This window comes from Paramormyrops kingsleyae, chromosome 17, assembly GCF_048594095.1.
Source record: "Paramormyrops kingsleyae isolate MSU_618 chromosome 17, PKINGS_0.4, whole genome shotgun sequence".
Classification (NCBI taxonomy): Eukaryota; Metazoa; Chordata; class Actinopteri; order Osteoglossiformes; family Mormyridae; genus Paramormyrops; species Paramormyrops kingsleyae.
The window spans coordinates 8,309,951-8,324,152 of NC_132813.1; the positions used below are offsets into that span (position 1 = coordinate 8,309,951).

Consider the following 14,202-nt stretch of genomic DNA (forward strand, 5'->3'; position numbering starts at 1 on the left):
CTTGGTTTGTTTTATTTGCTCCACCACACTATTGTTCATTGTCCTGATCGGGGTCACAGGGGGGCCAGCAGCCTTTCCTGGGTAGCACAATGGATCCTGGTCAATAATATACTGCGGTCTGTGTGATGGAAACAGGAGAACCCAAGTGAAACCTACACAAGATGGGATGTCATGCAAATCAGGGGAAGTTCAGACACTACGTTCCAAAATGATGTCTGAGTAATACTCTGGTGAATTTAAGGTGGGCTTTTGCAAAGATGCTCTGATTGTGAAGGATATAACTTAAAGCTTTTTCATGGATTAGGATTCCCTTGTGTAACATACTTACCTTGCTTTCTGTGGGAACATGAATATTGAATAATATGTTGCATTCCAATATTTTGATGCATTGGATGCATGTGAAACATCAACACAATTCTGTAGCATTCCTTTGTATAGCTCTGTGCTGTGACAGAATATTCTGGTGTTTTTCATCCAAAGACCTTTCCTAAATGGGAACATACTTGTTTTCCCTTTTTGTGTGATTTCAGAGGAGGACCAAGATATGGAGATGCATGAGGGCAATTCGATGAGCTCCCTCCCGATCAATTCAAATTAACTAACTCGGAGATACTCTATCTCCCAGGGGTTGTGTCCCCATTTGCTTAGCGTTATTGCCTTTGATGCCCTGTGTTTTGCTGTAAGTCATTGTTGGGTATATTGTGGGTCACTGTTACAGCACAGAAGATAAGGAATGCTGTCTCTGAGCACATTAACTTATTGTGTCCTTGCCTGTTCCCATTCTCAGCTTTTTCCTTTGGGTAAGTTGTGAATCAGTTTCCCTGTTCCTGAAAGCTTGCATCTTGCTGGATTTCTCAACTACACGATTATCCGGTTTTTAATTGTACCATTGAGTCATTTGGAAGTATATGCATGAGTACTGAGTCAACAGGGTTTGACCTCGTTTGTCCTAGAATTACACCCAGGTCATGCATGTGCTCTTATGCAGTCCTGTATTCTTATTGTGCATCTCAGTAAACAAAAAGTGGTTCCAGTAGGTGTGAAGCAGCAGGTCGCTGGTTGTAAGGAGTAATGGAGCTTTTCTGCTGGCAAACAGGTACTGGTCTGTACCTGACCCATGTTGCGGAGACAGCAGCTGTAGTGCAGTTCCAGCTCGCTTTGATTTTTCCACTGCAGTAAGGGTCAGCTCGGTAAAGGCGTTGCCGTGGATTTGGAGACCGACAGTGGCGTAAAACTGGAGAAATGCTTATTCACTGTTCACACATCATTTGCCATGTGCAAATTTCCGTTAGTATATCTGTGGTTCGTTGTGTAATGTTAGCATCAAAGACTAGCGGAATTAGCATTAGCTTGCACAAATTTATATTACGAATCCATTCCGTTCAGCTCTTGCATAGTACTTTTTCAAGCAGGCGTTGGGGAATTTTGCAGTTCCTAGTTATCAGGAATGGATTAATACATCCAAATGTGCGATACAACTAATAATGAATAATTACGGGTTTTTCATATCGCTATTCATTTTGACCAATCAGGTGGTGCTGACGCCATCCGCTCGGTATAGCTACGCCCTCGGCTAGGCAGGGCCATGTCAGTCAGCGCGGGCATGGGGTGGATAAGACTTAACATTATTTACAATGGAAAACCATCTCCATTTGGCTTGGATACGGTTCTTGGTGGCTTGGGATAAGCCTGTCTGTCTGCCACTTGGGTGTTTACCTCAGAGGGAACAGGATGAGCTAGAAGGGGGGCGTCCACAGCCGAGCCACATGAAAATACTCTGTGGGCTTGGTTAGACTGACCGAGCTGAATGTAAAACCAAAAATGTGCGACTAATTCTTAAAAATTCTCACTGTAAAATTCCATTTATATTCTCTCACATTGTTTTGCCACAAATCAGCTGAACGACCCCAAACATTTCCCTCACCAGCTTTATTTGAATGGTCAGACTGACTTATGTTTTCCCACTTCTGGCCAGTTTCCCGCATTTTTTGTTTTGAAATGCCACAGATTTTACTAGGTAATTGCAAGCAAGACGTTGGTTTTTCCTGAGCCTTAACAAGGAAATGTCCTCGTCCCATTTGTTTTGTGAACCATTTGAAAAAGGGCAGCAAGTCGTAGTGTGAAGTCTAGTTTTCTAGGCAAAACAAGTCTAGTTTCATTACTATGATTGACTTGTGTTGTGTGACAATGATGCTGCCGCTCTTAGTGCTTTTCCATTACTCGTGATCAGGGCTGGACTAGGATTACATATCAGCCCTAGACTTTGGGGTCCCCCGTGGGAAATTTGGCCGGGGTGGGGTCTCACAATAAATTTAACCAGCCTAGCAGGAAATTACTTGCTATATCAGGGGTGCAGTCCAGCCGATGATGCAGTGGTGCGAGGGGAACAGTCAGAATGGACTTGGTTAGCTACTCTTTCGTTTAAATATGGAATCTTATATAACTATACTCATTATCACAGAATTCTGTCATTATCAATATTACCAGACGATATTTTCTTAATTTTACAGATGGAGACCATGTCTATTTTAACTCACCTCTCAGTGCTGCCCATGAGTGATTAAAATTTAATATGACATGAAAGCATATTAATTATTTTCATCATGGCTATTTGCATTATGATAACCTCTAGTGGTTGATACTGGTCATACGTCAATACATCATTCATTCATCTTCTAACTGCTTATCCTGAGGAAGGTCGCAGGTAAGTAGAAAAGAAACTGACATTGGCAAAAGGTTCAGCAGATGTTATGTGACAACTTTAAAGTTTAACCACTTTAATGAAATATATCGTTGCTTCTCAAAGTAGCTAAAATAACATTAACGTTAGAGAGAAAATATTATTACATCTTAATTAATGGTACATTGCCTAGTTACTCCATGACCTTTCTCAGAAAAGGACATTACGAGAACAAAGGGGTCACAGAATTTTTCCGGTAATCCCGAGTTTCCTAAAATGAATTACATGTATTTTCATTCGCCTTGACGTCAATAACCATGACGTCAGAATATAAGCAGTGGAATTTTGCTGGGTTAGGCGAGTTTTCTGACGAAAAGCATAAATAGTAATATTTCCTTTTCTGAATGTGCAGTTTTGTCAGTGAAAGGTGGTGACTAAATGTGATGCTTTTCCCTCATTGTAAATTAAACCAGGGCTTTCTCAATATGACTTACTGGGAAAATGGTAAAAGAATGCTTTAAGTCAAATAGTAGGCTACATTAACTTAATGACAAATTTAAAAAACTATATTCTATGCATTGAAATGGAAAATTCTGCATAAAGTGCCGGTCAACTGAATTAAATCTGCATATTCAGAAGTTCATCGGAACTCTTAGGTTATTCTTCAGGCATGCGTCACCAACTCTCGCGCCTTCTAATCAGGGTGACGGTAGCCACCAGATGGCGCCTTTACAGTGCTACTGCAATAGTGCTCAACATGTAACAGCAATTCTTCAGATGTTCCTACGGTGCAATGACTGTTGAACACGATGTACTTCTGCACCATTGGAACACAAAAATCCTGGGGTGAGAAGTACCTTTGATAAAATACAGCAATCTTTCAGCTTTTGTGCAGTTATCGTGTAGTTGAATAGCCAATATCTGTAAGGTGCAATAATTTATTCTGGTGTAGGGATATGGTGGGTGAGCAGGACCGCGATGCATGTGGATGGAAGGATGGGGATCAAAATCAACACGAAAGGTGGCCAATTCGGCCGAGGTACACGGGAAAAACACGGGAAACAGGGAAGGGATACGGCTGGGTGGAGGAGCCAGCAACAAGGTCTGGACGTGTAGCGTGTATCTAAGATAAAACTTTATCAATCGTTATAAGACTCAGGCGAATCGAATGAACGGGACTGTCACTCAATGTGGCCCAAACATAACCGTGCCACCCACCTCACATCCCGCAATCCGTTATGTCTGGTTACATTTTGTTGCTTAACTGACAGTTTTGTTCACTGTGACTTACAAAATGGCTCGTTTATGCAACTGGATATTTTACTACAAAAATGAAGGTTCAGTACTACAGTATAACCCCTCCAGGGCCTTGGCAAAGCAGCGAGGAGCTGTTTTCCTTAACCATTCTTGAGCCCACTAAATGCCTCACAAATTCACAATTCTGAATGGATGGGATTGTCCTTCTTGATATTATACAGCCTGACTTTGTAACCTATTTATACGCATCCGGATTTTTTCATTTTTTACAAATACAAGCCCCACGTTCAGTTCAGTAACTATATTCAAGCAATCTCATTTATCTCGGTGCCAGTCTGGAATCATAGGCAGTGTACACGCTGGACTGGAAACCCGACCATCAAAACCACACGGACACCCATTCCACAACAACACAAAAACAGATGAACTCTTTATAAAGCCTTCCTATATAAAAACACGCCATTACAGCGTTAAGTGCATTTATTCCCGAGAAGAAAGCGCCCCCATGAATGCAACAAAAGTGTGTCTTGAATAATTTTCTCTGGTTCTCTAGTTAAAAAAGGAAACTGTTCCTGTAAATGTGCATTCCTTTTCCCATTTTCCCAAGCCTTTCCGCACTCTTACTTTGCCTTGAGAAAACACTGACCTTAGTCACCGGGGCGCCTGAAAAGTGTGTGTGTGCGCGCGACGCTACTGTGTGTATCAGTGTCCCGAGTTCTTGGCGACACGCCTGCCGACTCCCCTTCCACCAACACTGCGGCCTTTCAGCGAAGGAATAAAGGAAACTTATCAGCCGACTGTGCGTGGGACACCTCCGCGGCGGCCCGTATACGGGGGACGGGAACATCCACCGGATTCCAGTGGGAATGTCCGATCGCGGCCGTTCCCGTCTCTCAGCGACCGCACGTTTCGCCGCAGCTACAACCAACGCAGTCTATCTATCAGCCATCCGCCCAAACAGCGCAAACAGATGCCACGCCACAATTACGTGATAAACCGAGAATCTTGTTCCTGTTCTGACATTCTTTTTTTGTGAAATACAATCGAAATCATTCAGCCAATTTATATAACTAAATTCCCATTGTATTTAATTAAGTCTAACACAGCACAAGTTATAAAAAAAAGCCGAGCCCGTCGTCGGCAGGGGAGAAGCAGCCTTCGTGTTGGAATACTGCGTCCATAATGTGGTCTTTGCCATTCAGTCCGTGTCCAAATATAGGAATATGTCAATACAGATCCTGTGCATCAAACGTATCTACAACATCACAACATGATTCATTATTATATTGCCCGTTATTTTAATTTAACATCCTTTATAAATTACACTGTGTACTTAAGGCTAACAACAATAACAGTAAAACCAGTGGTCGTTTCATTCAGATTTAGATGATCTTCCTAAGAGTGTCATTGTTCCGTTTGACCGTTTTCGAGCGCACCACTTAAGTAACTGTTATGTACATTAACATTCTTAATAAACGACTACTGAGTTAACTACTCTAACTGCAACTCCAACTAAAATGACATACCACCGTTAACTGCTCTGAACTAGGTTTAGGCCCAGTATTTATTTATCATTCAAGTCAACACGCAAGCGTAAATATGATAAGCAAAATGTGTTCCCCATTTTTATTAAATACTCCAGTAATCCCATTATTAATCTCCTTAATTGAGTTTGCTTCACTAACGTGCCTAGTAGCATTTAAAATCACCATAAGGTGGCGTCATCTTTTACAAACGCCCGTTGTTGATTCGATTTAGGAATCTATTGAACCTCATCAGACATTAAATCTCAGCGGTACCCTGTAGGGTATTAGATCTATCTCCGGTAAGCAACCGTGCAATATTTACAGTCCGGCTCTCTAAGCTTTTGTTTAACGCCGGGGTGGATTGAAATTCAGCGCATGTTGCCTTGCCAGTGCCGCTATATGCTAATCAACGGCGTGCAGTTGAAGAGCTCACTGTTCTGCCCCAGGGTCACTGCGCCGCAGAGATCGCTAGGAAAGAGCGGTTGCCAGGGATGTAAGCGTCAGCAACAAGTCTATCCCAGGACTGTGAGAGAGTGAGAGGGGTTCTCATAAAATTGGGTCATTATGCTCCATGCATAAAGCGTATTCATTGTGCGTATCTCAGCTTCAGTCATATGGGAACAGGCAGGAACTATCTTGCCTGTGGAAAATATTCATTAAAATGCATCCCTGAAATGGCATGCGGATTTATCTTATTTGGGGGTGTTCATGAAGCACTTTCTTTTTTTATTTATTCCAGTCACCGCAGCAGAAGAATGCTAAGTTGCCTCACAGGTTTAATTGCACATCAGTATACTGAGACACAAACCGTGCAATAGCGCAGGAAAATGAAGATAACTACGTGACAATGCGGCACCTCCCAGCCCGTGCATGCATAATCAAAGATATTGAAAAATCTAATTAGCTGTTATTTCTCCCTCGCTATAAAAATAGCCCAGGACCAACTTAAAATTCATGAGTACTAACGTGAGCTTTGCCAAAAAACGTCGGTTCTAGAGGCCAGGGAACCCAGGCAAGTTGAACTCGGCATTGAAAAGTCTGCATCCTGGCTGCGCTGAAATGTCGACATTGGTTTCCGTCTTTGTTGTCCCTCATCGACCTGAATATTACTAATCGTGAATGCGTTTCCTTAGTTTCATCAGAGATCTCTCCCCCCACCCCCATTTAATGCGTGCAATAACGAACCGCTTCCCGTGTCATTGTCCGGCTTTCGACAGACTTAATTGGCACGGCTGCGCTTTGATGTCGGCCAGCAATTTACTGGAGTTCAAAACAAAAATGGGCCTATTATTTTCGCTAACAGGGAGAGCACCGAGGACCCGTGAATATATATTTTCTCTTACATATTCAACCTGTGCTACATGTCCTTTTTGTAACGTCTTAACTAATTTTAAACAATTTTATTTTGCACGATTCTAACAGACAATTGAAATAACTTTTAAAGAACAACAGCAATAATAATAATAATAATAATAATAATAATAGTAATAATAATAATAATATACCTTTTCTGACTTTAGATATAGGTAAAATGTTAAGATTTCTATAAGAAGGCTAGATTGGTAAATCGTTAGAATTTCGATTTTCAATTTGCTGCTACTTACTGAAACTGCATAAATTTGCAATTAAGTCAAAGTCATATGTGTTCTGGATAATTGACCGAATTAATTTATCAGATACTTTGTGCAGAAAGTCGGTGATTTGCTGCCACAGTTAAAACAGTCGTTCCTCCATCCACAGAGATGCATGCGCCGGATGGCGATCGTCCGTGAGCATGAAATGGACCGTCGGATATCCCTGGGTCGAGGACACACCCTCCACTTATACATTCATACACTCATCCTCCAGTTTTCCCACAGAGTCAGCTTTCAAAGACTAACGGCTGCCGAGGAAGTCGACAATCAGTCGTCAGGCTGACGCACAGCGAGAAAAGCCGGCGAGAAGCAGCTTTAGGAAGCTTATACGGCGGAGGGGAAAGTCTGATGCGGACAGGGACGGCAGCTGGGATGCGAGGCGAAGTCAGGGAGTCAGAAAATCAGAGCTTCTTAACTGTCCGTTGACGGATATAGCGGAAAAGGTAGTGATTCACCCCTTACGGACATCCACAAAAGTGTTAGGGAAACGGGGGAATAGGGAGAGCGCTGGGTGGGGGGGTCCTTGCGGGACATATAAACCCACTTCTGGCGAGCTCAGCTTGTGGTGTCATGGGGAAGCCTTATGAGAAGTAAGGGAGCCCGGGGAAGGGTCCGGGAAATAGGGGTGCGAGAAGGATCGCCGTACCCCCACGCGTTATCGAACTCCGACGCAGCTAGACTCGGAGAGTGGAAAAGAAGGGATCGAGAAGAGGAGGAGCAGACCTGGGAGGATCGTCGGGGAAGCGACACCGGAGGCTATGCGAAGACAGTGATGAGGGACCGAAAAAAGCCCGTGATTTTCCTAGTCGCTCTGGCCCTGCGATTGCAGGTAAACCGCTGAATTAAGCTTTATTCACATCCATCATTTGTGCTACTGCGTTCCTACTTGCGGAGACCATTGTATGGAAATGGAAAGGCGCATCTAAAAACCCTCACTGACAAAATCGAATCCTTTCCTCTTCACCATAGTCATACCACCTGTTGTCTCATTTCCAGTGTTTTGCTCATTTTGAAACTTCTTTGTTCCAAGGCATTTATTGTGTGTGTGTGTGTGTGTGTGTGTGTGTGTGTGTGTGTGTATTAACGTAAATATTACAAGTTTCATAAAAACTACAAAACGCATCTCTTTGGCTATAAACCCTTTGGACAGTTAGTGTAGTTGCGCTTTAACGTACGCGTGCAAAAGGAATTATTTGAATTATAATCTGGGAATTGAAAATGAAGAAAATGGAATTTCTGTTTATTAGCAGAAATAATAATCCGATTGCAGGAGCACAAAGAAGAAAGATGTCACAGGTGAGAGACCCTTGCAATGGAGACGGTACTGTCTGCGGACATCTATCGATTGTGTCACAGATGATTGTTAATCCTTCAGCTGAAGAGAAAATAGATGTGTCTTTCTGATAGCCTTTTCTTGTCAGTTTGGCTTTTTATACTCCATTACGCTCCTGAGACACAGCCAGTGTCTAACTGTTGTATAATCTGATAGCTGACATTCGTTACCCCAGTGCTCACACACCAGTTGAAGCTAGATAATTAAAAACACACTGTGCATCAAACCACTGCCTCTTACTCAAATCCCAACCTCTATAAAGACAGGTTCCGTGTATAAAATTGACTTATTGGTGTTACCTGTTAAAGTTAAAGTCACCCTGTAATATATATGTGCTGGTGCCGGTGTGTGCTTTCGTAATTGTTACACTGTGGGGACCAGATTTTTCCACAATGTGAAAAAAAAAAAAACCTGTAGCCTTTCATCTTGTGGGGACATTTTTTCAGTCCCCACAAGGACAACCTTCAATGGTAAGTGAGGGTGGGGGTATGTGGTCAAATCGAGAGGTAAAACAGGTAAAACACTGAGGACAGCAGTGACACACTCGTCACAGCCTGGAAGGACCCCAGATTAATGTTACTGTGTGACCAGGACACAGGGGCACTGCAGCATAACACACACACACACACTAATGCGCGCAGTGATCTGTATCGCAGGATTTGGTGCAGTGCTGCGCTGTTTCCCTTTACAGCATCGCAGTGCGCCGCAGCCCCAAGCCGGCACACATATACAGGTGTTGCAGAGAGCTTACAGCAAGGAGATCCTATAACTCCTCGGTGTTAAGGCCGAGGGGAGTAGGGTGAAGTGACAGTCCCCTAAGGAGGCGGGGTTAGCCCCATCCCTGGGGTGCTCGAACAGCCAGGGGCAATGTATCCTCGCTCTGCACTGTGCCACCCAGAGCCCCCCCCCTGAAAGACAGGTATGCCCGGAATGGCTGTGAGACAGACGCAGGGAGAGGAAGAAAGGGAGGTGGAGAAAGAGATGCCCGTCTCTTTATCTCTGCGGGTCTTTTGATGTCCGAGCGTACAGCTCCCCAAAGTAGCAGTTGGACCGGGACGAAACGCAGTGGATCAAACAATAGCCCAATAGTGTGCACATTCTCTAGCTTTTTTCCCCCTGCAAAGGAGTTTCTGCAAGTGTGTGTGTGTGTGCGTGTAATTATTGTTATCTGAACGGCAGGAAGAAATGATTACCGCTCCATTGTTACCTCACTCCCCCCCCCCCCCACCCAAAGTCTCCACCTCTCTGCTTCTCCCCGGGGGGGCAGTTAGCGCAAGCAGCAGGTGTGCTCCTCCACCCTGCGTCGTGGGAGCGGAGTCGGACTCACCGAAAGAGGCCAGGGGGAAGATGGAGAGATTGAGAAAGGAAAAAAAAAAGAGGAGTTGCAACAATGAAGTGAAGAAGAGCCAGTATAGGGAGAGAGGAGGGTCACAGCCCGTTCCCAGATAGAGACAGACAGGGGAGGAGGACGAATGTTTCGGTGGCTGGTTTCCCAGCGTCCCTGATCCCTGGAGAGATGGTGCTAGAGACAGCTTCTGATACCACATTAATGGCAGATAAAGAGAGGGAGCGAGGGAGACAGATGTAGGATGCAGCCTGATATCTAGAGAGATACAGCAATGAGAGAAAAGTGAATTAATGGGGGGGGGTCAAACAGGGAGGGAGGGAATGATTGAGATACAGGCTGAAAAAGAGAGAGAGATGGGGATGGAGCGAACCATTAGAGAGATGTGAGTGTACATGTCAGCTGCACGGAGAGATTCGATTTTTCCGCTTTTCATTGGGGACAGAATGGTGTTAATCAATGGCTCCTCTTTCGGCGAGGTTGCCTTAAAGAGCAGACTGCATCCTGTTAACCCCGGCCATGCCAGGACAGGGACACATACTCTTTCCTTCTGGAACTGCCTAATAATGTTGTAATGATGCTGGACTAATTCTGTCATAGGTTCTACGTAGATACTTAGGGGAGGGGGGGGGGTGCTGTTTCTATTCCCAATCAGGGTGCATGCATGTAATTTAATACCCTCTTGACAATAAGGGGAGTACAAGCCGACCCTTCCCCCCCCCCCCCCCAATCCTTCTTCATCTATGCTCATCTAAAAAAATTGCAGTTCAGAAAGGTCCGGGGAGTGTTGCATGCTGGGATATGCAAGGAAGGAAAGAACAAGTGAGCTGAGCATCTGCACAGGGGATTGTCTGAGGCGTGGCCCCCTCTCAAAATATCAGATCTGAAGCGGAGGGCGTTGAAGTGCACGCCATGTTTGCTATCTCTGCCCGTGCAAAATTATTTGCTCCCGCAGGAGTCTGAAGCGGTTATGCAAGTGAACGCATCTCACCCCGACGATTTCTCTCCATTCTTTCTGCAATTTCCTGATTTACAATGTGTGGCTGCCCTTTTGTCCCTCTTCACTTTCCCTTCTTATTCTGTATCTTTTGTTTGTATTTTATCTCCCCTCCGTCGCCACCTTCACTTCCTTTCTCACCTCCCCCCCCCCCCCAACCTCCAAGCCTCTCCTCAGGTTCCGATCCATTTGTGCTGTTTTCAAGCTTATAAGCAGGATTCTCCCTCCTTTGTTGTCTCCCTCCTTCCTCCTAGGCGACGTGTGCTGTGGGCACCTTCGAGCTGCAGATCCGCCAGGTCCAGAACCCCCACGGGCTGCTTCAGAACGGCGAGTGCTGCGACCGGTTCTCCCCCTCAAAGCCACACTGCTCCCCCACGGACCAGTGTGACACGTTCTTCCGTGCATGTCTCAAGGAGTACCAGGCCCGCGTGGCACCCACCGGCACTTGCACTTTCGGGTCAGGCAGCACCTCTGTCCTGGGCGGGAACTCCTTCTCCGTGCATCACCACGGGCATCACGGCACCGGCGGCGTGCTGGACAGCAGCGAAGGGCACATCGCCATCCCCTTTAAATATGCCTGGCCGGTAAGTGCAAAAAAAAAACCGACCACTTATTCTGCTGGTGTTCCTCAGAGACATGGGAAGAACATCTGGTAACCACCTCAAGGTACATCAGAAGTGCTGCGCAAGTGCGATGAAGCAGGCCATAAACCTTGAACATCTTTAAGTTGTACTTGAAGAGTGATCAAGCCTCATTGGTTCTGGAGGAGGCCATGATCCGAGAGAGACTTTGGATGTTTCTCAATACCCAGAACGCAAAGATCATACTTGTGGTCTTGGCAAGTGAGGTCTTGTTAATGAACTTGTGACATAATGAATTATGGGATTGGTCTCGTTTGGCAAGGTTGCAACCGATGTATCCTTGATATTTGGAGATGGGTAAGAACGACATCTGAGGATTTTTACTGTCCTCTGTACTTCTTTTCTTAGTATTGTAACTAGTATTTGGCAATGGAAGATGAAGTACAACTGGTACGTGAGAACAAAAGTATGTTGACAACATTGAGAAACACCAGTTGTTCGTGTCGTGGGGGAGATGGCTGAATACTTAACGGTGGGTTGGGGAGCAGTAGTGCTGTTTGGTGTAGCTCTGGCCCCAAATCTTCTTGCCCTGGGGCAGTGGAGTGATTCAGAGGAGATTTTCAGGTCTTGGCAAATGACACATCACCTGTGAAATTGAATATGGTTCAAAGACCCCCATGGCCATGAAAGTGCTGAGCGGAGCCACTCAGTCATCACGGTTTGCTCATCACGGTTCAGCTTCAGGGCTGCGTAGTTACAAATGACATCCTACAGCTAAAGCTGAAGCTTGCTTGAAGCTAATGTGGCGCCCAAGGCACAGCTTCATCACCGGCCCCTATAGCCAATTTCAGCTTGGCCTCCTCAGAAGATTGCGCTCTAGGCGCCTGCCCATGTCACCTTTAGGATTCACCAGCCTTCGCTGAAGCTAAGTAGAGCACAAGGACAGTACAATGACGGTGTCGTGGGTTTGGTTGAATTATTTGCTAACAAGCAGAGACGTGTGAGCAAAGATGAATCTCCTCTGTCTTGCACTTATTCTCTCTTCCATCTTTCTCGCTGTCCTTCTACCTCTCCCCCTCTTTCTCCACTATCCAGACTTTCATCTGCCACGTCAGTAAAAGGTCTCTCTTCCTTACTCCTCTGTCTGTATCGATCCGTTTGTGCGTTTTATCCAGCTGTGACTTCATTATGGCACCAGGCAATTCGTTTGACGTCGGGTCGGCTGTGTGTCTCTTCGTGACCGGTATGTACGCTTCGTTAATCGGATCTGCGCCCCAGCTAGCATTCAAACACAATTGGAGAAAAACAAACAAGTGCTAAAGGGATTCCAAGAGGCCGTATGTATGTGACCCTACTACATCATAAAGTGTTGTCCTTGCCAGATGTGATGGCTGTAGCTTAGTGCGCGAGAGTGCCGTTTAATTGTCTGTCGTTAAGTACAGAAACAAAGATATGGGGATTAAAGGCTCTTAATCGCTGATTCCACTAAAGATGGCCTCCTTCGTACGTTCATGCGCACCCATTAATGATGTGTTGCTGTGCTTTTAGTATAATTAGTGCCTTTTTCCGAAGCTATTTGCTCGGCAATTTTACGGTGGAGAAAATCCATCAATATGAAATGATGTGCTGCTGAATTTACAGTTTCTTGGCATGATTAGTGATCCCAAATTATTTCCTCGACTGACAGGAATGTCACTTGACCTCCCGCTAAAGTGGACCATAATTATCCGTAGGAAAAGAAATTAGGTTTGGCCATGTCGTAATTATTAATAGTAGTAAAATTTTTAACACTCTCAAAAGGCTGTTAGATATTAGCTTCCGGACTAAGAATAGCATCATAGGCCCATGAATACCTGTCCAGGCATTTGCTCCCGCCACCGGAGGACTGTGAATAGGTGTCCGTCACACACGGACACGCTCACATCCTCGGACCAACTCGGTGGTGCAGTGTACGACGCGCCGAGGTGTCTATGCTTCCGTGCGCACGGAGGTGAGGTCATCCCCTCATTTAAGGTGTCCTCACACCCAGGGGAGTGTGTGAGCCGGCGTGGGCCTCCTACCAAAAATCGTGTACTCGTGTTTTGCCTGACGGCCGTGCCGTTTAGCGGCCGGGGCCGAGTATGTGCGCACACGCCGGTGCGGTGCTCGGAACACACTCCCCAGCGGTCATACATCAGCAAAGCACGAGAGCGGCGATTCTGAGTGTGAGAAAATTCTCCCCTGGTAAGGTAATCTGGATCAGTTTCAGGGCTGGGCACTGGAGTTGGGGGGATGCAATGAGAGAAGGGAGTTGGTCAGAGAATGGGGATGAATAAACGTCTACTGGGAGAGACCGGCATTATGAAGCCCTCTTTGTGAGGCCGGGGTGCAAAAGGGGGGGGTTTGGATGGTGAGGGGAGGGGGGCAGGGAGGTATCATGATACCACAGCCCCAGGTAAGGGGACATGCAGGTGAGCAGCGTCATTATGAAGGAAAGCTGAGCTCTCGCATGCTATCCTTTTCTCCCCAACTCTTTGAGAGTGGCGCTCTCTTTCTCTGAGCTAATCTCTTGAGGGAGATGGAGATCGGTTTGACCATGTGTATATGTGTGTGTGTGTATATGTATGTATGTATAGGTGTATGTGTGTGTGTGTGTGTGTGTGTATGTATGTATGTATAGGTGTATGTGTGTGTGTGTGTGTGTGTGTGGTGGACTTCCGCCGTTTAGCAAGGGAGTGGGCGGAAGCCTAGCGGTGATCTGATTGATCCGTCTGAGTTTTGATCACTCGCTCAGGGTGTGAGTGCGTCTGGGGTTGTTAACAATGAGGAGCTCTGGGCGGAGGTCCGGAAGATCAAAGTGGGCATACACG

The 14,202-nt window shown here is 45.6% G+C and overlaps 1 protein-coding gene across 2 annotated transcripts in view; it reads left to right on the forward strand.

The window, feature by feature from the left end:
• The first annotated feature begins 6,664 nt into the window (after positions 1–6,664).
• The window catches only part of LOC111844844 (uncharacterized), a 29,372-nt gene continuing 21,834 nt past the window's right edge, over positions 6,665–14,202 (forward strand). Inside the window, exons 1-3 of one of the 2 annotated variants that reach the window (XM_023813684.2) lie at positions 6,665–6,784; positions 7,204–7,926; positions 11,027–11,356. In XM_023813684.2, the coding sequence (XP_023669452.1) occupies positions 7,681–7,926; positions 11,027–11,356 (576 nt within the window). In that variant the 5' untranslated portion in view covers positions 6,665–6,784; positions 7,204–7,680. Of the gene's footprint in view, positions 7,927–11,026; positions 11,357–14,202 lie in introns of both variants that reach the window. The other variant, XM_072701268.1, reaches the window with a different exon arrangement.